This window comes from Paraphaeosphaeria sporulosa (assembly GCF_001642045.1).
Source record: "Paraphaeosphaeria sporulosa strain AP3s5-JAC2a unplaced genomic scaffold CC84scaffold_17, whole genome shotgun sequence".
In the NCBI taxonomy this organism is placed as follows: Eukaryota; Fungi; Ascomycota; class Dothideomycetes; order Pleosporales; family Didymosphaeriaceae; genus Paraphaeosphaeria; species Paraphaeosphaeria sporulosa.
Genome location: NW_017253376.1, coordinates 445,693 through 466,662, shown reverse-complemented (window position 1 = coordinate 466,662; position 20,970 = coordinate 445,693). Strand labels below are relative to the sequence as shown.

The following is a 20,970-nucleotide window of genomic DNA, read 5'->3' as shown; positions in this document are numbered from 1 at the left end:
GCCCAACCCAGGCAAGCGGATCAATCCATCCATTGATTGACATTATTCGGTGGTCACGGCGCAATCAGCGCAAATCCCCCTACCACGGCTACCCACGGTGGGCCGAGGCGCATACGTTACGCGCAGATCGTCCATATTGCTCGCTGAGGAAGGTCGTAGCGACCAGGATGTGTTTACCGCGGTGTAGCGCCGCCGCCGCCACCGCGACACAGGCGAGTGTGTGTATTACGCCCGACAGCGTGCGTTTACGCGGGTAGTGTTGTCCCTGGTGAGTCGCCTTGGCGCTGCTTATGCTTGGGGTTGAGACAGGCGTGTTCGCCGTTCCCCTGGTGCTGGTTGAACTCCACAATGTCGATTCACAACAGGCCTTGAGCAGCAAACACAGGGACAAGCTGGCTCAGAGGGCGCTCCGCCCCTCGAGGAAGGTCCAAAGAAGCCCTGAGTCGTCCTCCATGCGCTTATGTGCAGCTTATCACCGCCTTCCATTCGCGGGGATGTCGTACCTGCCAAGGCGGCCTCCACCTGCTGCATCGGTTCTAGACTTACGCAGCCCCACAGGCCGCAATATCAGCGTCCACCACACGACGTGCAGCCACCGATCCGCGGGCCGTCTAGATGATTGAATGGAAGACGAGCGTTCTGTTTACATATTCGCGAATACGGGATCTTGGAACGGTTTGCGGGAATAGACGGCCGTGTGGCGATGCCATTGCGGCGTTTGACCGCTCCCGGGAAAACGAACGTAATACAACATGCACGTGTATGCAAGATGAATTCGTGGGTCCACGTGCACGGCAGCAAATCCTAGATTCGTCTGCAACGTATTCTCGTTGGCTGCATACAGCAGGTATCTAGACGGTATCCAGACGCAGCACTTCTGTGCCACATGTTTCTCCCGTGCCACTACATATTCGCTTTGATCGACCTCCATGACTCCATTTCGCCTCCTCATACAACGACAAAGAAGCGACCGTGTCTCCCTTCAATTAAACTATGCACCGATCCCCATACCGCCGTCTATGTGCACACGCCCAGAATGAATTATGTATAGTACAGCCGAAGCCGAGCATCTTGGCATCGTATTCTCAAAGATCCATATTGCGATCCCGAGGCAAAGGGAAAAGAGCACCAATGTATATTTGGGTGCAACACTTTGAAACCATCATTTTCGCCGCTTCGCCTTCGCTAGAACCCACACTCGCTTAGAAACATGGTGAACTTATTGGAAACCGGGTCCTCGTTTGAGCCCCCATGGGAGAGTGTTAGGTTGTTGCTATTGTTGGCCGCTGTACTGCTGGCTGCCAAAAGCATTGTTGGGGGGCACGAATTGCATTTCCGGCCAGTTGTTTGAACCGAGCGTCTGCAGAACGTTCTCTTCGCCCACAGCAGACATCTGCCCGCCTTGGCCGCCTTCATAACTGACACTGCCATGTGTGCGCATGCTGTTGAGGTACTCGCCCTGTGGTCCAGGATGTTTGTATGCAATGGCCGCCCGTGTCCACTGATGCCAATCGACTGGAGGTATGTCATTCGTATAACTGGTTTGGTGAGAGTGGCCGTTGGTGGTCAAGTGCGAATTGCCGAACACGTACGCATCATCCGTGCGTGGGGTAGCCGCAGCTTGTTGTAGCGCTACAGCGTGCGATGCGGCCATTGGACTTTCTTGGGCAGGGATGTAAGGCTGTTGACCATGGTGAGGAGCTACTTGTTGTAGAGTGGGTGCAGCTTGTCCATTGCTGTATGTATATCCGACATTTGCAGGGCCGGTAGCATAGCTCTGGGACTGAGTCGAGCCCGCCACGGCAACAGCAGCCGCCGTTCCGGCGGCATTTGAATATGGAGGTCGATGGTTGCTGTTCGTGTGCGTAGTAAATGCCGCAGTTTGCTCTGGCGGCGCGTGCAGCGCAACTTGAGCAAGTGATTGGCTTGCTGTTCTTTTCACGATGCTTGCATTGATGCTACTCAACGAGCGGTCAATGATCTGGGAGATGGCATCTTTCAACTTATCACCAAATCCTGCCCTTGTGTCAGTGCTACGCTCAATGCTCAGCTCACTGCACTTACCCAGTAGTTGGCCCGACTCGCTGATCAACTCAATCCACTCACCCATGTCGCTCCTGAGGGTGTCCATATCGGCCGAGGTGAGTGTCTCTCGCTTCTGATGGTGGCCAAATAAGGTCGTGAAGATAGCAGCAATGTACGTAACGATGTTGATCCATATGTTGTCCAAGCTCCGAAGTTTCCGCATTTCAGTGGAACACCGCAACAGTTTCTGACAGGCAACCAGGCACTTTGCCAAACTGGCAGCTTGAACGGTCGGGTCCTCGGAACGACACATGGCTGGGTGGTACATCTGCAATTGGTATTCGCGATACCAATAGTCCAAGTAGACAGCAAAGATGTAGTCTTCCTGTGATGCCGTCGCCGGATCTCGCAATTGGGGTGGCATATCTTCTTTCCACTGTTTGATGCCAGCCTCTAGGCGCTGCAACGTCTCCTCGTAAGCACCGGGATCCGCGTTGATCGAGTACAAGCTCCGATATAACTGTGATAGAGGCACAGTGTACTTGGCGACTTGTATGCCGACCTGAAACGAGCACTTGTGGAAATCATCCTGACCGACCTCTTCGCCTGGTAAGCAGTCATTGGAGGGTTCGGGGAATTCAACGTCGATATCGTCCATGTGTATGGGCATCGGCCGGCCCAGCTTCCCGCTTATATTTACTGTTAGAGCATGAAGTGCCCAGAAAGTGCGTTTTCGGACCTCTACCTCCAAAGGATCCATGTGGCCATTGTTGGCCCAAGCTTTGGATGAACGATGGTAGCCAAGCTCCATCGCCAATTGAAATGTGGTACAGGCCATGATCCAGGCGGCGCCAGGTTTGGGAAAGTTGCGGAGATGGTGGACGATCAAGGTCAAGGCCTGAACATCGCGCCATGTGTGTGATAGCCAGAGGTGTTTGAAGAAACTCAAGGCGTATCGGTAGTGGCGATGCGACTCTTCCATCATATCTTCTTGGCGGTTCCGGACCGATATCTGGTAGTTGAGGGAAGCGATGACCATGTGCACACAGACGGTTTCGGACGGCGAAGGCTTGAATCCTGGTTCGTTGCCAATGCGCCACACCAACTTCATCAAAGTCGTCTTGTCTAATAGCATCATGTACGGGTGCATTGATCGAAACCACCAAGTGCAATACTCCTTGAGCGTCTGATACGGTGGTAGCGGTACGGGGTCGGGTTGCGTGTGGCTCAGCGCTACGCGCATAACGTAGGTGTACGACATGTACGAGTTGTCGTAGTCCTTGTCGTCGACGAAGTCGGTGATGTCGATGTCATGGCCGAAGACAGACAGCGACGTGCCGCTGATGTTGCTGAGCAAGGAGTCGGCGGACGACACGCCCAGATAGTTGTCGCCAAAGTCTTGGTGCTTGTATTGCGGGAGGGGGCGATTCGTCTCCAACGTCGAGCTGGCGGGCGTATAGCCTGCCGGGGGCGAGGTGCTGGCGGTGGTGCTGGCATTGGTGCTGGCACGGCGATTTGGGGCGTCTCCCCAGTCGCTCGCGGCGGTCGACTGCGCTGTGCTGCTGTAGCTCGGCGTGGCTCGCGGCTCAACGCCCAGCTCTTTCAACTGGGCCTGCAGCTCGGCCACCTGGCTGCGCAGGTAGCTGTTCTCGGATTCCAGGGCCTCGACCTGGCCGCGGGTCGTCGCGCGCCCGGTGATGCGGTCGGTGGTCTTGCATGGCGTGCGGTTCTGGGCGCACGGCGAGCAGCCTTCGGGTCGCTGGAACGCGGTCAGCGGTGCGCTGCGAGGTTAATCGCAGAGACTGTGGCGGACGTACTGGGTCGCAGCGGATTTTCCGAACCTCGAGGCACGTCAGCATAGAATCGCAACAAGCGGTGCCGCATCGCGGCCGCGCGGGTGGTGACAGCGTACCTTGCAACGGTCGCACGCCTGGCCGGTGCGCGACGACACGGCGAGGCGCTTCTTGACATGGCTCGAGAAGTCGTTGGGCGACGGGCGCGGGAAGGCCTGGGGGCTCTGCGCGAGGCCCGGCTCGACTTTGGCTGTCTTTGCGGCGCGGGAGAGTGCGACGTCGGGCGAGGCGTCCGGCATCCTCTTACTCGTGGAGGCCATCTGGGGAGGGAGAGACGGAATTTCCCGCAAAGCTTGCGCGCAACACCTGCGGGCTGCCGGGCCAAGGTCTGCGCTGTCAGTAGAGGCGCATACCGAAAAGCAGTACGACAATGCACACGGAAGCGAGAGTACAGAGGAGACGCGGTGGGCGGGCGGCAAGTGAGAGGCGAAGAGGCCCTGTCCGCTGGGGAGACTGGGTGTGCCACGCGCTTCAAGTCCGTCCACGGTATACTCGGACGCACGTCAACCCACTTCCGTCATGGCGCCAGCCTGTCTCGCGCCGTCCCCGCGTAACAGCAGCCCTGCAACCGCCCACGAGTGCCCTACTGTTCGCCGTCCAACGCCTCGCCGTTGCTCCTCCAAAGATGCCTGCGAACTGCTGCCCCAAGCGCCCCGCCAAGTCGCTTCCTCTTTGAACCCCCCACTACGCCAGATCCGGCGCCCGAGTCGAAGGGCTCGACGCTGGAAAGACTCACGCACTCGGGTGTCCGGCGACCATCTGCGCCCGGTGACTTCTGCCACGGCAGCTACTGCGTCGTCTCCGTCATCCCGGATCTGGGAGAGCGCCCAGGGTGGGACTTGTTGCACGACAGGGCGATCATCGCGTGGATTTCACGCACACAAAGCGGACTCAGGTCAGCCGTCTTGGTCGCTGAACTAGGTTCGACCAATTCTGTGAAATCCTGACAAGATCCATCGGCAATTCTTGCCACGAACGTTATCTTATTCTTCACGTGGTGCCACAAGAGAGGGCCCTAGAATCGGCTGTTCAAACATCACCTACCATCAAAGGGACGGAAGATCAACCTCTAGACTGCACTCACCTGTCTTCCCGGAGTCAAACCAGCCAGGCCACGGCAGAGCGCCGACTCCACCAATATCACGGGTCACACCCGCTCTGCATCTGGAAAGCACGCTTGGACCGCACCTGCCTCCCCAACATCCGCCATCCTGGAGGTCACTGAATCCCAAGGCAAAGCCTTGAAGGCTCTCCTCGAAGGCATTTACGCCCGCCTCTTTCCCCAAGACACCACGGCGCCCTCATCGCCAGCCCCAGTCACCATGGCAACCTCATCACCACCGCAAGACAACATATCAACCCATCCACCACCCCAGGAAGCCACCGCATCCCAGCCGCCCTCACAATCCCCACCTGCTCACATCCACACCCTCACCCTCCCGCACTACCCCACCCACCCCGTCCACATCGCCCTCTTCTGCTCCGTAACCAACGCGCCGCACCTCCGCTCTCAACTCCTCTCCTCCAACTCCGCCTTCGACTACGCCTTCCTCGACGCCACCGTCCTCCTCTCGCCCACGCACCTCCTCCTCGCCGCCCAACTCGCCCTCCACGCACACCTCACGGGCAGAGGCAGGACGCGCACGCCGCACTCGGAACTCGTGTTTCGATTGCACCCGAACAACAATATCGGGGAGGCGTATCGCAAGGTTGGCATGGGCGATGAGAGTGGGCACGTGTTGGTTGTCAAGTTTGGCGGGCTGGAGGAGGATGTCACCGCAGAGAGTGTAGCGAAGCATTTGGGGATGGTGGTTGAGGGCGAAAGTGTAGAGATTGCAGAGGAGATGGGGGAGGTGGGTATGTTTGCGGATGTGGGCAAGATTCGGAAGATATATAAGCTGGGCGAGGGCGGGGCCAAGGGAAAGGGGAAGAAGGGGACGGATGTGAATGGGGACGGGACGGCACGGGATGAGCGAAAGGACATGGAGAGTGTGATTTTAGGGACGATGGCGCTGAAGGGGTCGTGAAGGAATATTGGCGTTCCCGTCTGCTATAAGAAGTGCCCAAGGCACGAATTGCACCGAGCCAGGGGGATCGCATACGATCCAATTAGTAGGAGCATCACATGTCAGAGTGCAAATATAGGAACAAAGGAAAGCCTCCAGTTTGACTATGCTACAAGGTTGCAGGAGGTAACGGGAAACGTCTCCATAGTTTATAGATACACCGCCGATTCTATAACATGATCGCATCCCGCTTATGAGTGGAGGTACTCGGGCTTGATGAAATCCGACATGTCCTTGGGCCTAGGGTGCAGGTTCACGGGGTGGTGGTCGTCGTGGCCGTGCGCGTGCGGGTCCTCAGCCGGGCCCACGTAGTGCATCTTGTAGGTCGAGCCGCACTCCATGCAGCGGGCCTGGGGCTCCTCGCGGGTCAACTGGCCAGCGTTAGCACTCTTTCCTGGGTGCTTGTAGCAGACGATGTCCTTACGGTGATCCACAGAACGTTGTGGGAGTCGGCGGGGCAGCCAGTGCAGCCGACGTACTGCTCGTTGCCAGCCGAGTTGACAACAATGGGGTCCTCGGGGGTGCCTAGAATCCATCAGCGCTATCCCCAAAGCTTCCGCGCCTCATTCTCAGCGCTTCCCTGAGCACGTACCGACGCGGCTAGCATCCAATGGCCTCATGTCGAAGATGTCGATGCCCTGCATCTTTCCCAAAATTTCGAGACGCTCCAGACCGGTGGCCTGCTCGAGGTCGGTGGGGACGGTACCGGGCTTGGCACCTGGGGGGAGGAGGTCGGCCTCGGTCTTGATCTCTAGATGCACCAGTGGCGGTTAGCAATTGGCGTTTTCCTCAGGGAGTCGCGGCATCCCGGGTCGCAGCTCGGTAGCGCGATTGTCGGGCAGCCGGCGGGCAGCACGTACGGTCGAGCTTCTTGTAGCCCTCTACGACGCTAGGAGCGTCCGCGGAGTGGCCGGCTTCCTTGTTCGCATCGCCTGCAATGGACGTCAGAAGTGCATCGTATGACGGAGCTCCCTGCGCGACTCACGGCGGATGAAGGAGGTGGTGAAGGTGCGGCGGGCGAGGGCGCGGGGGGCAGCTCGTCGGGCGACGGCAAAGGCAGAGCGCTGGACAAACATGGCGGGCGCAATTGGGGGTGGAGCGGAGAGGGACGTGGTGGTGCGAAGCTGCAAAGTTGGCGTGAGGTCCTACCAGCGATCGTGCCATGCGAGCTTGGCGAGAAGCTCGGATGACTCAGCCGCCTGATTGTGCGCTACGCCGTTGCCTGCCGTGCTGCGCCTGCAACATGGTTCGGTGCTCGCCGCCGCCATGAAGATTAGCTGGCACAGCAAGCTGGCGGAGCACGACGCCGTTTGCTGCTTTGTAGATGCCGCCGCATATATAGCGTGAAAGGACGCTCTGTCGCGGTCGCCCAGCCATCTGCGCCTTCCCTATCGCCAGCACTACACTCGCACCTGCCTGAAGCAATGTCGTCACGGTTCAAGCCCGCGCTCGTCCTGGTAGACGTGCAAGAGGATTTCTGCCCGCCCGTGAGTCGTATGCACGCAATACCTGAGGGTCGCTGATGGGTAGTGTGAAGAATGGCTCGCTGGCTGTACAGGGAGGACGCGACATCGTTCCTCTGCTCAATGAGCTGCTCGACCGCCCCTTCGCCATCAAGGTAGCCACCAAGGACTTCCATCCGCCGGACCACATCTCCTTTGCCTCCAACCACGACGCGCCCAACAACAAGCCGTTCGAATCCACAATCACCATCGCAAATCCGCTCAACCCATCTGAGACCCAGGAAACGCGCTTATGGCCGGATCACTGCGTACAGGGTACCAAGGGGGCTGAACTGCTTCCCGAGCTGAACGTCACGAAGGTGCACGAGATTGTGGAGAAGGGTCAGGATACACGCGTGGAGATGTACTCTGCGTTCGCAGACCCCTTCAAGAGCCCATGCGTGAGCAAGAGCAGGCTTGCGAAGTTGCTCCACGACGCAGAGATCACAGATGTGTTTGTTGCTGGGCTCGCCGCAGACTACTGCGTGCGATATACGGCACTGGACGCAGCGAGGGAAGGTTTCAAGACGCGTGTCATTGGGGAGGCGACCAGGGCGGTTGACCCTTCCAGCATGGACTCGGTACTGAAAGAGTACGACGAGGCTGGCGTGACTGTCATCGAAAAGGACGACGAGTCGCTCAGCTGGTGAGGGCGCAGCGTTGGCAGCCATGCTCAATCCCAGTATTAGGATCGGGATCAGGCGGATATCTTGGTAGCAGCGGAGCTCGGTCATGGAAGATACCCGGTTTCCTTTGCGCGCTTGGCCTTGTTCACTGTTGGCCAAGCACGCGCGTATATGTATGTAGACTGGGCCAGGCACCAAATCACGATGAGCGCTCCGTGCGTCGCATGTTTGCTGAACGGGTCGCTGCCTTTCCTCCGATGGAGCGTCGCGATTCCGACGATGCCGAGTCTGCGGCCGGTCAGCTGCGCTCCGTCGTTTGCAGAGTGACGTGAGTGGACGCAGACGCCGCCTCACTGTATATATGCGCAGAGACGACACCCCGCACAGCAGGTGTCAAGGCGTCTTTTGTGCTGTCAAGCTGCGCTCCCAAACAACACCACGGCGTGACGAGGCGGGGACGAGAGCCCGGGCCGCCAATTTTTTCCCCCGCGCCCACGCGTTCCGTCATCGCTCACTGACAGGGTCGCACTCGTTGGCTGTGCAGCGCTGCTCTCGTCCACCAACAACGGCGAGTCTAGTGTTGCCTGAGCTGCCCGGAATTGCTCCATTTGCTGTCTGCCTTTGCACAGCCCTTTCATAACTATCTTTTGCAGCGGTTTTGTTCATAGCGATACCCAGCATGGTACTAGGCCACGGACACAGGCGGCACTCGCTGCAAAGTGAGTCTCTGCACCGCTTACTGCCTCCGTTCTCGCGTGGTTTACGGCGAGGGTCCACCGATTCAGCCCCTAACACCGTGTTCCAGGCAACCGCTCGTCCACAGACGAGACCAGAGGCGATGAAGTCACAAAGGAGGACGAAACAGTGGTAGACGCGGACCAGGGCAACAGTATGTCTGCAACGCAGCGCCTCCGCTTTCTGGGTCCTCGCGAAGATTGGCTAACAGGAACTAATTGCAGTGCTCACCCACATCATATCGCAGCTGCGGCCCGGCGCGGACCTAAGTCGAGTAACGCTGCCTACATTCATCTTGGAACCGAGGTCCATGCTGGAGAGGATAACCAAGTGGGTTTGAGGTTCATAGATGATACCAGTGGTCAAGTGCTGACAGTCCATGTAGCTTCATGGCCCACCCCGAGACGCTTCTGCCCATGACCCAGATCGAGGACCCCATCGATCGATTCGTAGCAGTGACCAAGTTCTACTTGAGCGGCTGGCACATCAAACCTCCGTATGCGCGCCAGTTTGACCCACAAGCACCAGCTGATATCATGGCAGAGGCGTAAAGAAGCCGCTGAACCCGATCCTTGGTGAGATATTCACAGGATACTGGGACTATGCCGACGGCACACGAGGTTACTACATCTCAGAACAAACGTCGCACCACCCGCCCAAGTCCAGCTACTTTTTCATGGCACCCGAACACCACATCCGTATAGATGGCACGTTGAAGCCGAGGAGCAAGTTCCTGGGAAACTCGGCAGCTAGTATGATGGAAGGCATCGCAGTGATGCGGTTTTTGAATACGGGCGAGAGATTGTAGGTTTGACAGAACCGCTTTGGCGCGGAGCTGACCGTTTTGCAGCTTCGTTACGCAGCCGAACATGTATGCGCGAGGCATCCTTTTCGGCAAGATGAAGTATGAGCTTGGCGACCACAGCTACATTCGGTGCCCAGAGACAGGCATGGAAGCCGACATTGAGTTCAAGACCAAGGGATATTTTGGTGGCACCTACAACGCGATTGGCGGCTTCATCAAGGATAAGAGTGGCAAGCAGCTCTTTGAGCTCTCGGGCCTTTGGAACGAGGAGATGTGGATCAAGGACTTGACGGTAGGACAACCAACCTCCAGCTGTTGTTATTTGCAAGTCGTCCATGTAAGAGATTTCAGCTGATTCCTGTCGTAGACTGGCAAAAAACAGCTCCTTTTCGACGCATCGTACGCCAAACCCTCGTACCCGAAAGCCCGACCACTCGAGGAGCAGGACGAGCGGGAATCGCAAAAGCTATGGCATTTGGTAACTGAGGCCGTCAAGCAGAAGGACCAAGATACAGCAACCACCGAAAAGGCACGAATCGAGGATCGGCAAAGAGAAGAGGCTGCGAAGCGGATGAACGAGGGCGTGGACTGGCATCCACAGCTATTTCGCCGTGTACAAGGCGGCCACGGTGGAAGCGAGGAGGGCGAGGAGGATCTCGACTGGATCATCAATGCTAAAGTGTTAGTATCGCCATGAGTCTTCACTAAGCACTCAGCTGACACTAACGTAGGGACGCCAAAACCCCTGAAGAGCAGGTGAAACAGATTCTCGATATCGCAGCCATTCTCCCTGGCCAAGCACCTCACCGTAAATTTAGCATTCCTGCTTTATCTCGGGCCAATACCAATGACCCAGCTGCAGCAGGTAACCACATCATTCAGCCAAGCCACCCGGTCCAAGGCAACGCCAACCTAGCTGTCAGTAACTCAAATCCCGACACTCAGCCAAAGCAAGAAACCTTCGGCGACCTCATTGATCTCAGCGACCCTACTCCTAACAAGGATGCAGACGTGATTGCGGCCAAACCTCGTCAAGCCCCACTCGACAAGGCGACCTCCCAGTTCGAGCACCTCCACTTGGGGAAGAAATCTCAAGAGGAGTTTCCGGAAGATCTGCCCCCTAGCAAACTGCTGAACTCTGTCAAGGGTGAGCCCGGACAGGGCCACGCGTTACGAAGGCTGGACTCGGAGACGGAGGAGGAGGAGCAATTCCATGATGCGATTTCGTAAATCCAGCGACAAGCTTTTGGTGCCTTTTTGATGCCTTTTGGCGCTCTGCGAGCCCTTCTCACGTTTTGCGGGCTCTTGACAGCGATATAGAACATACCACGGCCTTGTGCGCCATTCGTTAGGGCATGTGGAGTGCCGTTAGCCGGCAACACATGGTGACTTTCGTGGCATTGTGGCAGTAATGACGGTGATGGGGCATGTAGGCATCTGAACACGAATTTACAAGCGGAGAGCTTTACAATTTTAGCAGTAAAGCCTGACCTGGACTCGAGTTTTCACCAGCCACGACTTAGTGTAGACGAAAAGCTGTAAGCTAATTTCCCAATCAGGCAACTCGTTGGGATTGTGAGGTGTTGATTTCCCACGAACCCGTTCTCGCAACATCCAGCATCCCAGTACCTCCGCGCGGTATGTGCGCCACTTACAGTCGCTCCCAGATCTCGCAACCGTCCACCAGCCAGTAGAAGCCCACGTGCGCTTGGCATGCTAGGCAGCCTAGCTACATCCCGGTTCGGCGTTCCTGCCTTAGCACTTGCTCCCGCACTCTTGCATACTACCATGAGCCGAAGAAGACAGAAATTTTCCCACGTGCAGGACCTCTGGAGCTTCCCTGGTCTCTGGTTCCGCGGCCCTGGGAGAGCTACCGCATAGCTCGGATCTGGACACCAGAGATAAAAAGGGCCATGGCCCCGGGAGATGCAGTGCGCGCTGCAGGAACGCATTCGTCTGGTTTCCCGTCATTATAAGAACACGCGAGCTTATTCAATCGCTCAAGATGCACTCCGTCGTTGCTCTTACGCTGCTGGCAACTTCTGCCATCGCGTTTCCCTCCAATGGCTACAGCACCGGTCATGGCAGTTCCAAGCTCAATATCCAGGTCGGTGATCGCCCGTACTACCTCATAAACAACATGGACGACGGTCCCTTGAAGACGAAGCTCCAGTCTTGCTCTGAAGGCCCCTTCAAGCCATCTGACTTCGTCGTGTCCCACCGCGGCGCCTCCCTCCAATTTCCCGAGCACACAACAGAAGGCCTCGCCGCAGCCAGGAGGCAGGGCGCCGGCATTCTCGAATGCGACGTTGCCTTCACCAAAGACAAGAAGCTTGTGTGCCGCCACGCGCAATGCGACCTGCACACGACCACCAACATCCTCAACACCACGCTCGCATCAAAGTGCACCACGCCTTTCCAGCCCGCCGCCAACGGCCAGCCTGCAAAGGCGAAATGCTGCACCTCGGACATCACACAAGCCGAATTCAAGACACTCTGCGCAAAGATGGATGGCTTCAACCCCAACGGTACCACAGTGGCCTCGTACATGGACGGCACCCCCTACTTCCGCACCGACCTGTACGCGACATGCGGCACGCTCATGACACTTAACGAGTACATCAGCATCGTCGACAGCTATGGTCTGAAGTTCACGCCGGAGCTCAAGACCCCCGAGATCCCCATGCCGTACGATGGCTACACCCAGACGCAGTACGCGCAGGACATGATCGACGCGTTCAAAAAGGCGAAAATCGACCCCGAGCGCGTCTATGCGCAGAGCTTCCTTCCCGACGACATCTTCTACTGGATCAAGCACGAGCCCGAGTTCGGAAAGCAGGCGGTGTATCTGGACAGCCGTGTCGACACGCCAGCGGGTTACGCTAACGCGACAGCGTCGATCCCGGACCTCGCGAAGAAGGGCGTGAAGATTATGGCGCCGGCGTTCTTCGCGCTGACAAAGGTTGATCCAGTGACGAAAAAGGTTGTGCCCTCGGAATATGCAATTGCGGTCAAGAAGGCTGGCATGGACATTATCACGTGGTCGTTTGAGCGGAGCGGGTGGCTCAACCGGGGTGGGGACTACTACTACCAGTATGTCAAGGACGTGATCAACAACGACGGTGATATGTACACTGTGCTGGATGTGCTGGCGCAGCAAGTCAAGATTAGGGGCATGTTCGCGGATTGGCCCGCGAGCGTGACGTATTATGCCAATTGCTTTGGGCTATAGACGGGGACGGCATGTAAATGTGGATGTAGGTGGATATAAACGAAGTTTAGCGCCGAGCGAGCGTATCTAAACCTGAGATTAGTGCGGGAAATTATACGTACTATTGGCGGAAATAAGTCTGCATTCCACCCCAGCACGTGGTGTATAGTCGCTGGTATATCCAGCAGAATTCAACGAGATAGCCATAGTGATACGTTACCTCTGCCTATTCGATCCTCCGCACCCACAATGCAAATGTCTTGTGCTCGAGCTCAGTAGCTCTTCGAGTATATATGCCGCCCGTCGTACGCCGATACTCGCTGATGCTAGCTAGCACTGATCGTGAGCGCTGCCAATGCCATGGCACTCACGCCTGCCTCGAGAGTCGGTTGTATAGCCGGCGCGAAGACCGGCGAGTGATTCGTAGGAATCTCTCCGCCAGTCTTGGTGCTGCCTCCAAAGTTCCAGTAAGTGTACGGTACATTACGTCCTCGGGCCGGCGGGGAGTCCTCGCAAGCTCTAGTAAACTTCATCGGGACCGAGCTACTTCCGAAGAAGTCATCGAACGCTGTTTGGACCCGAGTGTTGGTCTCGTCGTCGTTTTCTGTCAATCCGGCCCATACTGAGTAGTTGACCTGAGGCTCTTTCGGAGTTCCGGCTTTGATGCATTCTGATTTGATATTCTCCTGTTTTCATCGAATTGCTTGATGTGGTGAAAAACCCAATAAGCAACGGTGATATCCTCGTCTACTCCGATCGAAAGCAGCCGCCAATCAGATAATAGTCACACTCGCTCGCCAATGGGAGAAAGAGAATCGTAACGTGACCATCATACGCATGAGGCCAGGTCTTGTTGCGACACGCCTGACCGTTTGGGATGGTGTGTATGACATGGATACTTGCATTGCCGGAATGGTCAATTTTATCGAAGGCCTGCGTCATGACAGTACCAGCTTTCTAAAGTGGGATGGTAGCAAGATTGCCTTCTAATGTGGCACTGCATGTATGAGAGCACCGTAGAATAGGGATTGAGGTTTTTCGACGGTCCCCGCCGCCATATGATGTCTCCGGGATTGAAATGGGACAAGCTGGAAAGATCAATCAAACTTTACTTACCAACTAACATCTATTGAGTGGCAGCCTGTACGCCCCTTCTCGGTGGCATAAATACATCGCTTTGTTTGAGAATCACGACCAATAAAACGACAGGACGCGCACTTCCTAAAAGCAATGGGAGTGCGGAGTGGATCATGTTGACAAGCTTGATTGAAAGAATAGTTCATCGAGCCCAGTGATTATCGTGCCTATGGTGTATCAAGTCCGTGAATAAGAATCTTTTGCACTTACTGCTGCGCCTTGTCATTGTAAAGAAGATGATAATGTCGAACGAGAATTTATAACGTCCCATTTGCTGCACTCTTGAAAGACTGCTCATCAATAAGGCACCTCGCGCTTACTCTCAAACGATGTTTATTCAGGAACAAATTTGAGACCAATTGTAGGCAAGGGTGCGATAGCTCCTCGCGACAAAACTAGGCTAAACACGTAGAGTCCGAACTGAGTCTTTGTGGTGATGAGTCCGCCTAGTTGCGTCTTGTACTGACTGAACGTTGTATTACGATGGCTGGATTATGTCTGACCCCTGGAGCTAGCATTCTCCTTCTTTTCTTCTACCAATACTGCCCATACACAAAAACACACAGCCCCACGTCCAGAGTACTCACGCATGCACAGAAGTCCCCTCCCCGGACGCCCTCTTGAGGCGGTGATCAGCGGCGGAATGGCCCTTGACTTGTAATGTAATTGGGACTGGTGGTGTCAGATAGGCTGTCGGATTGGAAGCAGGTATAGAAGCTCTGATTTGTTTGTAGAATCAGACAAGAGGATCTATGAGTCCGTTTCTATTGCAAACACTGCGTGACAATCTCATACAATCTAGTCAGATATGTCTATAAAAGCAGACTTGAACCAAGAGAGCGGCCTATCCATCTTCCTCAAGTACGCTCTCTTTAAGGATATCGTTTATAAAATCTTGGTATACTCCATTGTATGTCAGAGTGATTCAGAATGATGAATTATCCTCAATAATGCTTCGGTACAATTACTGTTTCGTATTCAGTCATAAGCTGCCATGCATGCGATTGAGCACAAGCGTGAAAAGGTGTGTGTATGTCCTCCAACGGTCGGTGCGCCATCGCCGAATTCACTGAGGCCAAAGCTCAGTTGACCTTGACCATGCCGATATGAAGAGATGCTTAGAGATTTCTCTTGGGCAAAGCAATTCGCTCGACATCCAGACCATGTGGTCAACCTTTGCCAGCAACTCGCATACGTACCCAAAGCATAGAAGCGTCTTTTGACTAGCCATGGCACCTCCCCAGTCTGACGATCTCCACAATATCATTCAGCTTATGTGAAAGCCATGTCTCACCAAGGTGGATCCGGTCCCCTCTAACGAGCGCTGCTGCATCTGTCTCCGCGACTTTGATGACCCACCGGACCTAGCAGATAACGAGCCGCCGTGCAAGCCAATGCAGCTGCATCCGTGTGGACATCTCGTCGGTGACAGATGTCATGCGAAGCTCGATTCTCACCACCAGGGCGACTGCCTGCTCTCCACAAGCCTGGTCACGTACACCACACCGGTCTTGAAGATGCTATCTATCATTTGCAAGATGGACCACCTCAGCCATGTCTCTCCCGTTGGACTGCTGAGCGACGCGCCTCGTTTCTCTTATTCCTGGCTGTACTTCCGCAGAGATGATTTCCTGGCAATCCACGAACATCTCATCGCAAATGGGGTTTCTGACATGCAAGCCCAGCTCTTCAATCGCGGAGCTTACACCAAGCGCGAGGCTTTTTCACTCTGGTTTACCCATCTCAAGTTTCTCTTCATGTACCTGACGACGGTCACGTGCGCGTTTGTGAGCTCATTCGGCGTTCGAATGTGGTTTCGGCTCGCGCTCGGGTTTACGATCTGGAAGAGTATCACCCTGACAGTCTGCCCTGCCCCGAATTACATGACTACGTTCTCGGCTGCTTGGTCGGCGGGGCCACCGGAATCGCGGCTACAGTTCTTGGTTACTGGAAGAACAGTCGCATTCTCGCGCCGCACCTCGAACGTGCCGTTCAGCCCTGCGTGTTGATATGTGGCATGGCTTTCGAGTTGTGGTTGACAGCGAATGCGAAGGCAATGCATGTGGAGTCAGGCATCAAGGCCTCGATATATTTTCTCTTGACACCGTTCGTCCTACACGCCGTCTTGTATGCGTTTGTGGCCGGATGGTTGATCCATCTAGGTTGGCGCCACCGCATGCCAACTTTGGTTTGGTATCATCGTGGCTGGGAGCATCTTGGGGATGGAGAGTCATGTCAATTCGAGAGGCTGGCCGTCTGGGCGTCAAGGTTTGGAGCGAAACTACAGTCGCCCAGTAGGACGGAGGCGTGCCACCAGGAGACCGGTTTCCTTTCAATCAGCGTACCAGGCCATAGCGGCACGAAACAGCTGGCGATTGTGCCGGAAGATGTCCTTTGGACACAATGGCCTGGTATGTAGCCATTGACTTTGCACACAAATAACGAGTACTCGGTGATGATGGAATAGAATGGGCACTCTGCTAGTCGTACGTATCCTGCAAGCCTTTTCTGTTGATGCTCCACATGACGTGTTTGGCGGAGCTTCTCCCGCTTTAGTGATTGCTCCAAAGTAAGGCCAGGTACCTGTCTGTCGTGCTACAGTTTTGTCGTTTCATATCGTCATGTGTGCCCCCTTACTATGGTAACGTGCAGTCGTTGTGAACGTTGAAGCGCCAACGATATCTAACGCACAGTCGATCGGTGGTCCGACAACGGTCCAGCAGCGCGACCATGCTTGTGGAGACGAACTATCGGGAGACCCCACTTCAACTGGCAACTGGTGAAACGTGTGTCCCCGTGCTCCTCCCGTGCGATGGAATCGAATTTTCATGGCGCGAAGAGCCTCCGTGAACATCAACACTGAAGATAAGCATGATAACGCATTGAACAAGTAGGATAAGCGCTGCAGCATGTCGATATTGCGAATGCATCGGACTGACGTACAGGGGGCCGAGATCCAGGGTCTGGTTTTGAGGCGGAGATCCTGGCTGAACACTAACGACCCATTAGCGAACGCTCAGGGAGGGGTCGGCTACGTCGTTCCCCTCCGCTCCCGCAGCGATGATACGAACCACGCCGTCGTCCGAATACGGTCCTTGGACTTGGGACCAAAGTAGCACTGGCCGCAGCCCATTCCTACATTGTCGCCTTGAAAAGGCTTGAAAAGGGAGCGTAAGTCGCGCTGAGGAACGTGAAATCGCGAGAAAGGGGCGCGCGGTGCCTGCGGGCGCCCTGGCTGGTGACGTTAATCCAGCCCCTCCACGATCTCTGCGCTTTCGAGAATCGCGACGACGCGTGGTAACCTCGACCGCACCGGGGTGGCGTAAGCCCCGCGCCATTGGACAATCCTCCGCTAGTTCCTGGCCCCAGTCCTGTGTCGCGGCCGCTGTGGGCTTGGCCGGCGTATTGGAATGTCTTAAAACAGAAGCGCGTGGAGCTGGTGCGGCTGAGCTTCCTCGCAGTGCTCACAAATGGTCTTGCGCCTCTGGCCCACCTTCTCGACCCTCTTCAACCCTCTTCGTTCTTTGCACAACTTCGCCGCACCCACGACTTTTCAGTGTTCCCTTTCCATTCTCACATTCTTTCACGAAAGTAGCGCTTTCTTTCTTTTCGACACAATGATAGCCGTAGAGCAACCGCAGTCGCCTTCGCTCCTGAAGCGATCGACGTCCATGTTCAGACGCTTTTCAAAACGAGAAAGTAGGCCGGTCTTGCCAGTCTCTCCAGGGCCATCGCCCCTTCCATCGCCCCGCAAGCTGCAACGACGACCCACGAACAAGGACCCAACCGCGAAGATGATCACCCACCTCCAAACGATCGAGTTTTCCGAAAAAGCACCTGCCGTCGGATCCCCCAGGCGAGAGGTTGAACTGCGAAGAAGAGTGTTAGCATCCGACATGCGCACAATGCCTTTCCCCGCCTCGCCTTGCGTACAAACCGTCGCGTGGAATGTGTTTTTGACACCGGAGCAAGCGTACAGCCTGGTCATGGGTTTCCGTCCAAGAGAAACGGACGACAAATGGTTTATATATTCGGAAGGGCCTGACCACTCCGGCAAGCTGAAAGTGCACTTCCACCGCAGCTGGACGGGAATGAAGATTGCTGAGCTCTTTGTGGTGATCGATCTGAAAGGAGAGGGTGCCGGCAAGATTGTTGGCATCAAATGGGATGGGTCGGATCAGACGAATGGGCTGGAACAGGAGGAGGTAAAGTACATGGTGTCGACGGCATGCGCGTTTGTGCTCGAAATCAGCCTGGAAAACGGGGTATTATGATTTTGCAAATTTCTCCCAACGAAAGCGTAATGATTGATGGTCTGGATTATGAGCGCAATAATGGTGGGCGGTTACAATTGCGGTGTTTCGGTGTCATTGAGGTTTTGCGCTAGTAAGCAACATTTTGGGCAGCTCCGTCTATGTCAATGCGCCAGATTGGAGAATGGCCAACGATACAGCCTTCGTTTGGTGCGACTACTTTTGGACATATCGTTTACTTTAGTGCGTCAGCGAGTAATCATGTATATATTGCTGATCACCGAAGAAGAAAAAAACTTCAGCTTAGTCCGTGATACAGGCGAGAACTCCGGGCAATGATGCTCTGTTAACGCAGTCATTCTCTGTAAATACGAGCACTGAGCCGGGCATGTGGTATGTTCAATGTGGAAAGCAATTCAGATTTCCTGAGTTAACGATAACTTTCGATGACTGGAAGAACGCCTTAGTGCTGCTGTGCAGCCAAGGTGACAATTCAATGTAAGTAGTAGCAGCTTATACAAATTTGCCACGACATTTGGGTACCCATCTATATCAATTCTAGTGATAAAAAATAGTATGGATGACTGAGTAGACCCAGGAAGATCTGATTGGATCAAACTAGGGTAAGTGTCTGTTTCTCAAGGCCATGAAAGAGATAGTCCTTCTCTTGGCTAACTTCTGAAAGAACAGACAGACCGAGTCTCCGAAACTGTTTCTCTATTGCTGTTTCTTCCAGCAAGAGACAACAAGTATGTGAGATCTCTAGGTAGAAAAGCTCGAGAGGCAGGTTCCTATCTCCTCTATCCATGAATCTGCAACTTACGGGTCCTTCCTCGATTTCGGAGAATAAAGGTCGACCTTTTTCCATCTTGACCAGGGTTGCAGCCCGTAATCTGCCTCGCACGCAGATACTACTGCCGGTTCTCAATGCACCGTACAGGTCCTGACTAGCTAGTTGTATGTTTGTACTGACTATCTCTAGCTCGCAGTTGTGAGAATCAGGAAGGAAAGTGACTTGGCCTGGCACAGAAGCCCATGACCATGACGGTGCGCAGTAATCTTGTTCGCAACTCTCTTCGGACATTCTGTAGTATACACGCCAACAGAGTGAGTGAGGCATCTGCTCTCTCCACAGTCCAGCAACATAAGATTCGCCAGATTGCTGAGCAAAAGATCGTGAAAGTCCGCTTAGCGAAGGTAGTCTGTCTGTGTAGTACGTCAACAAGCAACGAGAATAGTCCGCGACCAAATCCATCCACAGCCTCGCCCGTGATCTTGGACAATTTAATCTATATGACGGGTCGGAGAAGATTCGGAAAGCATCGTTGCGCACACGGTTGTACTTTGCAAATTTGTCCCGACGTCGGATATCCGACTCTGAGAGAACTATAGTGTTGCACTCCCAATAGGTCTGGTCGTCGCCAAAAATTAACTTCCTTTTTGACATCAGTCGCTCCTGAAACACCCACCCGCGCTGAAATAGTGGGCTGTACTGCACAGTCTCTTCGTGGCCGGGTAGGGGATGACCGACATAGACACTGAACTCTGTGATCCCACTCTCGTCTGTGTAAGGTAGGGCTACCGTGTTTTGGATAGCAAAGCGATCTTGGAAGCATCCGCCGTGACTGTCAGAGGCAGCGGCGGCCATGATGGTCATAAGTGAACCGCTGTAGATGTCTGCCATCTTGGCAGATTCTGTTTCCCAATCATGCAAGTCACCCTGTACGATACACAAGGAGTCGATCCAGATATGTCCAACCCCCAGGTTGCGTGCAATTTGAATAGCATCTTGGAATGTTTTGGGGAGCTTCGCCCAAGGTATATATGTGCAAAATGTCTCATAAGTCTCAGCAGTGGTGCACAAGTTGCCTGTCCTACCCCAGCAGTAGCTGAGAGTCAGATATTCGTGGCCAGGATCTGAGTCATCGACGATCTTGATAGGCTCGGTGCCATCTGCAGTACCGACTGCCACCAATCTTGATGGACGAGACAAACCTGTGCTCGAACCGTGGTTATGGCTATGAAGGCACTCATCCAGCCAAATACTGGCTCGACTGAGGTCCGAAGCGGCTTTGATGCATCTACCCGAGACGTGTTGCGCGGTAGCAGGGAGGCTTCCTAGGTGCATGATCAGCCCTGGATATTTCATCCTAATCACCACAAAATGTAGGGGATCTTAACCTTCATGTGTAAAAACTGCGAGCTCCATCTCGTGCGCATGCTTTTTGTTCACGTGTAACATATCGATACCGTTGGTTGGAGGAGGGATGAATTCGTAATGGCCCGTCCTGTTGCTGATAGTGACATCTCCTTCGATATTATCTCCTGGCCACCAGGGAGAAGCTATCGTCTTACAGAATGCACAAACTTGCATACCCTTCTGGAGTGAAGCCCAAGACCTGGAGACCGTGAAATCTTTTACCTCACAAAGCATTCTGATTTCAACGCCCATGGTTTTACAGTCTTCACAGAGGTGGCTCGCAACGGGCAAGGGACGAACACAGATGTCCGACTCTGCTTCAGCGAGAGCACCTGTCGGCGCGGCTCTGGGTATCCTGTCGGCTTGATGTGGCATCTTCCACCTAAGCTGCGTCACGTGACACAGGCGGCGACGCAGTGTCTCTTTTGTTTGAAGTGGAACGATCGACGTAACAAATATTTCTCACTAGATATTTCTGAACACACTTTTGTATGGGTCTGAGAAGTAAATTCGAAGGTTGAAGTGGTGGGCAGCACTAGCGGCCTACTGCGCGGGGT

The 20,970-nt window shown here is 54.8% G+C and overlaps 10 protein-coding genes across 10 annotated transcripts; 7 read left to right on the top strand and 3 right to left on the bottom strand.

Annotated features, from left to right (window-relative positions):
• Positions 1–800: 800 nt before the first annotated feature.
• Positions 801–4,316, bottom strand: CC84DRAFT_1200430 (uncharacterized protein). Its single transcript, XM_018181663.1, has 4 exons — positions 3,938–4,316; positions 3,843–3,866; positions 2,065–3,784; positions 801–2,016 (listed from the first exon to the last, which is right to left on the bottom strand). The coding sequence occupies exons 1-4, from the start codon at positions 4,136–4,138 to the stop codon at positions 1,274–1,276; spliced, it is 2,688 nt and encodes an 895-aa protein (XP_018029225.1). The 5' UTR covers positions 4,139–4,316; the 3' UTR covers positions 801–1,273.
• A 43-nt stretch (positions 4,317–4,359) lies between these two features.
• On the top strand, positions 4,360–5,000 carry CC84DRAFT_427600 (uncharacterized protein). Its single transcript, XM_018186191.1, has one exon. The coding sequence runs from the start codon at positions 4,398–4,400 to the stop codon at positions 4,797–4,799; it is 402 nt and encodes a 133-aa protein (XP_018029224.1). The 5' UTR covers positions 4,360–4,397; the 3' UTR covers positions 4,800–5,000.
• Positions 5,001–5,293: 293 nt separating this feature from the next.
• On the top strand, positions 5,294–5,905 carry CC84DRAFT_1049169 (CGI-121-domain-containing protein; the record flags this gene model as incomplete). Its single annotated transcript, XM_018173449.2, has 1 exon — positions 5,294–5,905. A coding segment is annotated over one exon (612 nt), but the record flags the coding sequence as incomplete, so codon positions are not given.
• A 2-nt stretch (positions 5,906–5,907) lies between these two features.
• On the bottom strand, positions 5,908–7,081 carry CC84DRAFT_1264823 (cytochrome c oxidase-like protein polypeptide IV). Its single transcript, XM_018185340.1, has 5 exons — positions 6,930–7,081; positions 6,805–6,876; positions 6,537–6,695; positions 6,369–6,469; positions 5,908–6,315 (listed from the first exon to the last, which is right to left on the bottom strand). The coding sequence occupies exons 1-5, from the start codon at positions 7,018–7,020 to the stop codon at positions 6,136–6,138; spliced, it is 603 nt and encodes a 200-aa protein (XP_018029222.1). The 5' UTR covers positions 7,021–7,081; the 3' UTR covers positions 5,908–6,135.
• Positions 7,082–7,368: 287 nt separating this feature from the next.
• On the top strand, positions 7,369–8,096 carry CC84DRAFT_1191698 (Isochorismatase hydrolase; the record flags this gene model as incomplete). The annotated part of the gene is made up of 2 exons (XM_018181199.1): positions 7,369–7,431; positions 7,482–8,096. The coding sequence occupies 2 exons, from the start codon at positions 7,369–7,371 to the stop codon at positions 8,094–8,096; spliced, it is 678 nt and encodes a 225-aa protein (XP_018029221.1).
• A 655-nt stretch (positions 8,097–8,751) lies between these two features.
• CC84DRAFT_1223590 (uncharacterized protein) lies at positions 8,752–10,842 on the top strand (the record flags this gene model as incomplete). The annotated part of the gene is made up of 8 exons (XM_018183508.1): positions 8,752–8,791; positions 8,878–8,961; positions 9,032–9,137; positions 9,193–9,303; positions 9,351–9,611; positions 9,658–9,904; positions 9,980–10,293; positions 10,344–10,842. 8 exons carry the CDS (start codon positions 8,752–8,754, stop codon positions 10,840–10,842), a joined length of 1,662 nt encoding a protein of 553 aa, XP_018029220.1.
• A 435-nt stretch (positions 10,843–11,277) lies between these two features.
• On the top strand, positions 11,278–12,994 carry CC84DRAFT_427548 (glycerophosphoryl diester phosphodiesterase). Its single transcript, XM_018186190.1, has one exon. It carries the CDS (start codon positions 11,618–11,620, stop codon positions 12,842–12,844), a length of 1,227 nt encoding a protein of 408 aa, XP_018029219.1. The 5' UTR covers positions 11,278–11,617; the 3' UTR covers positions 12,845–12,994.
• Positions 12,995–14,954: 1,960 nt separating this feature from the next.
• On the top strand, positions 14,955–16,743 carry CC84DRAFT_1210692 (uncharacterized protein; the record flags this gene model as incomplete). Its single annotated transcript, XM_018182306.1, has 4 exons — positions 14,955–14,984; positions 15,259–15,737; positions 15,824–16,371; positions 16,613–16,743. The coding sequence occupies 4 exons, from the start codon at positions 14,955–14,957 to the stop codon at positions 16,741–16,743; spliced, it is 1,188 nt and encodes a 395-aa protein (XP_018029218.1).
• Positions 16,744–17,577: 834 nt separating this feature from the next.
• Positions 17,578–18,234, top strand: CC84DRAFT_1223588 (uncharacterized protein; the record flags this gene model as incomplete). Its single annotated transcript, XM_018183507.1, has 1 exon — positions 17,578–18,234. The coding sequence occupies one exon, from the start codon at positions 17,578–17,580 to the stop codon at positions 18,232–18,234; it is 657 nt and encodes a 218-aa protein (XP_018029217.1).
• A 985-nt stretch (positions 18,235–19,219) lies between these two features.
• CC84DRAFT_1076664 (HET-domain-containing protein) lies at positions 19,220–20,260 on the bottom strand (the record flags this gene model as incomplete). Its single annotated transcript, XM_018173726.1, has 2 exons — positions 19,220–19,705; positions 19,796–20,260. Coding segments are annotated over 2 exons (951 nt in total), but the record flags the coding sequence as incomplete, so codon positions are not given.
• Between the last annotated feature and the right edge of the window lie 710 nt (positions 20,261–20,970).

Bases quoted from the DNA above. Each gene is read 5' to 3' on its own strand.
- CC84DRAFT_1200430 (XM_018181663.1), bottom strand. From the start codon at position 4,138: ATGGCCTCCACGAGTAAGAGGATGCCGGACGCCTCGCCCGACGTCGCA. The intron at 3,867-3,937 runs GTACGCTGTCAC...ACGTGCCTCGAG, and splicing joins AGGCGTGCGACCGTTGCAAG to GTTCGGAAAATCCGCTGCGA. The intron at 3,785-3,842 runs GTACGTCCGCCA...ACCGCGTTCCAG, and splicing joins GGAAAATCCGCTGCGACCCA to CGACCCGAAGGCTGCTCGCC.
- CC84DRAFT_427600 (XM_018186191.1), top strand. From the start codon at position 4,398: ATGGCGCCAGCCTGTCTCGCGCCGTCCCCGCGTAACAGCAGCCCTGCA.
- CC84DRAFT_1264823 (XM_018185340.1), bottom strand. From the start codon at position 7,020: ATGTTTGTCCAGCGCTCTGCCTTTGCCGTCGCCCGACGAGCTGCCCCC. The intron at 6,877-6,929 runs GTGAGTCGCGCA...CGTCCATTGCAG, and splicing joins CACCACCTCCTTCATCCGCC to GCGATGCGAACAAGGAAGCC. The intron at 6,696-6,804 runs GTACGTGCTGCC...TGGTGCATCTAG, and splicing joins GGGCTACAAGAAGCTCGACC to AGATCAAGACCGAGGCCGAC.
- CC84DRAFT_427548 (XM_018186190.1), top strand. From the start codon at position 11,618: ATGCACTCCGTCGTTGCTCTTACGCTGCTGGCAACTTCTGCCATCGCG.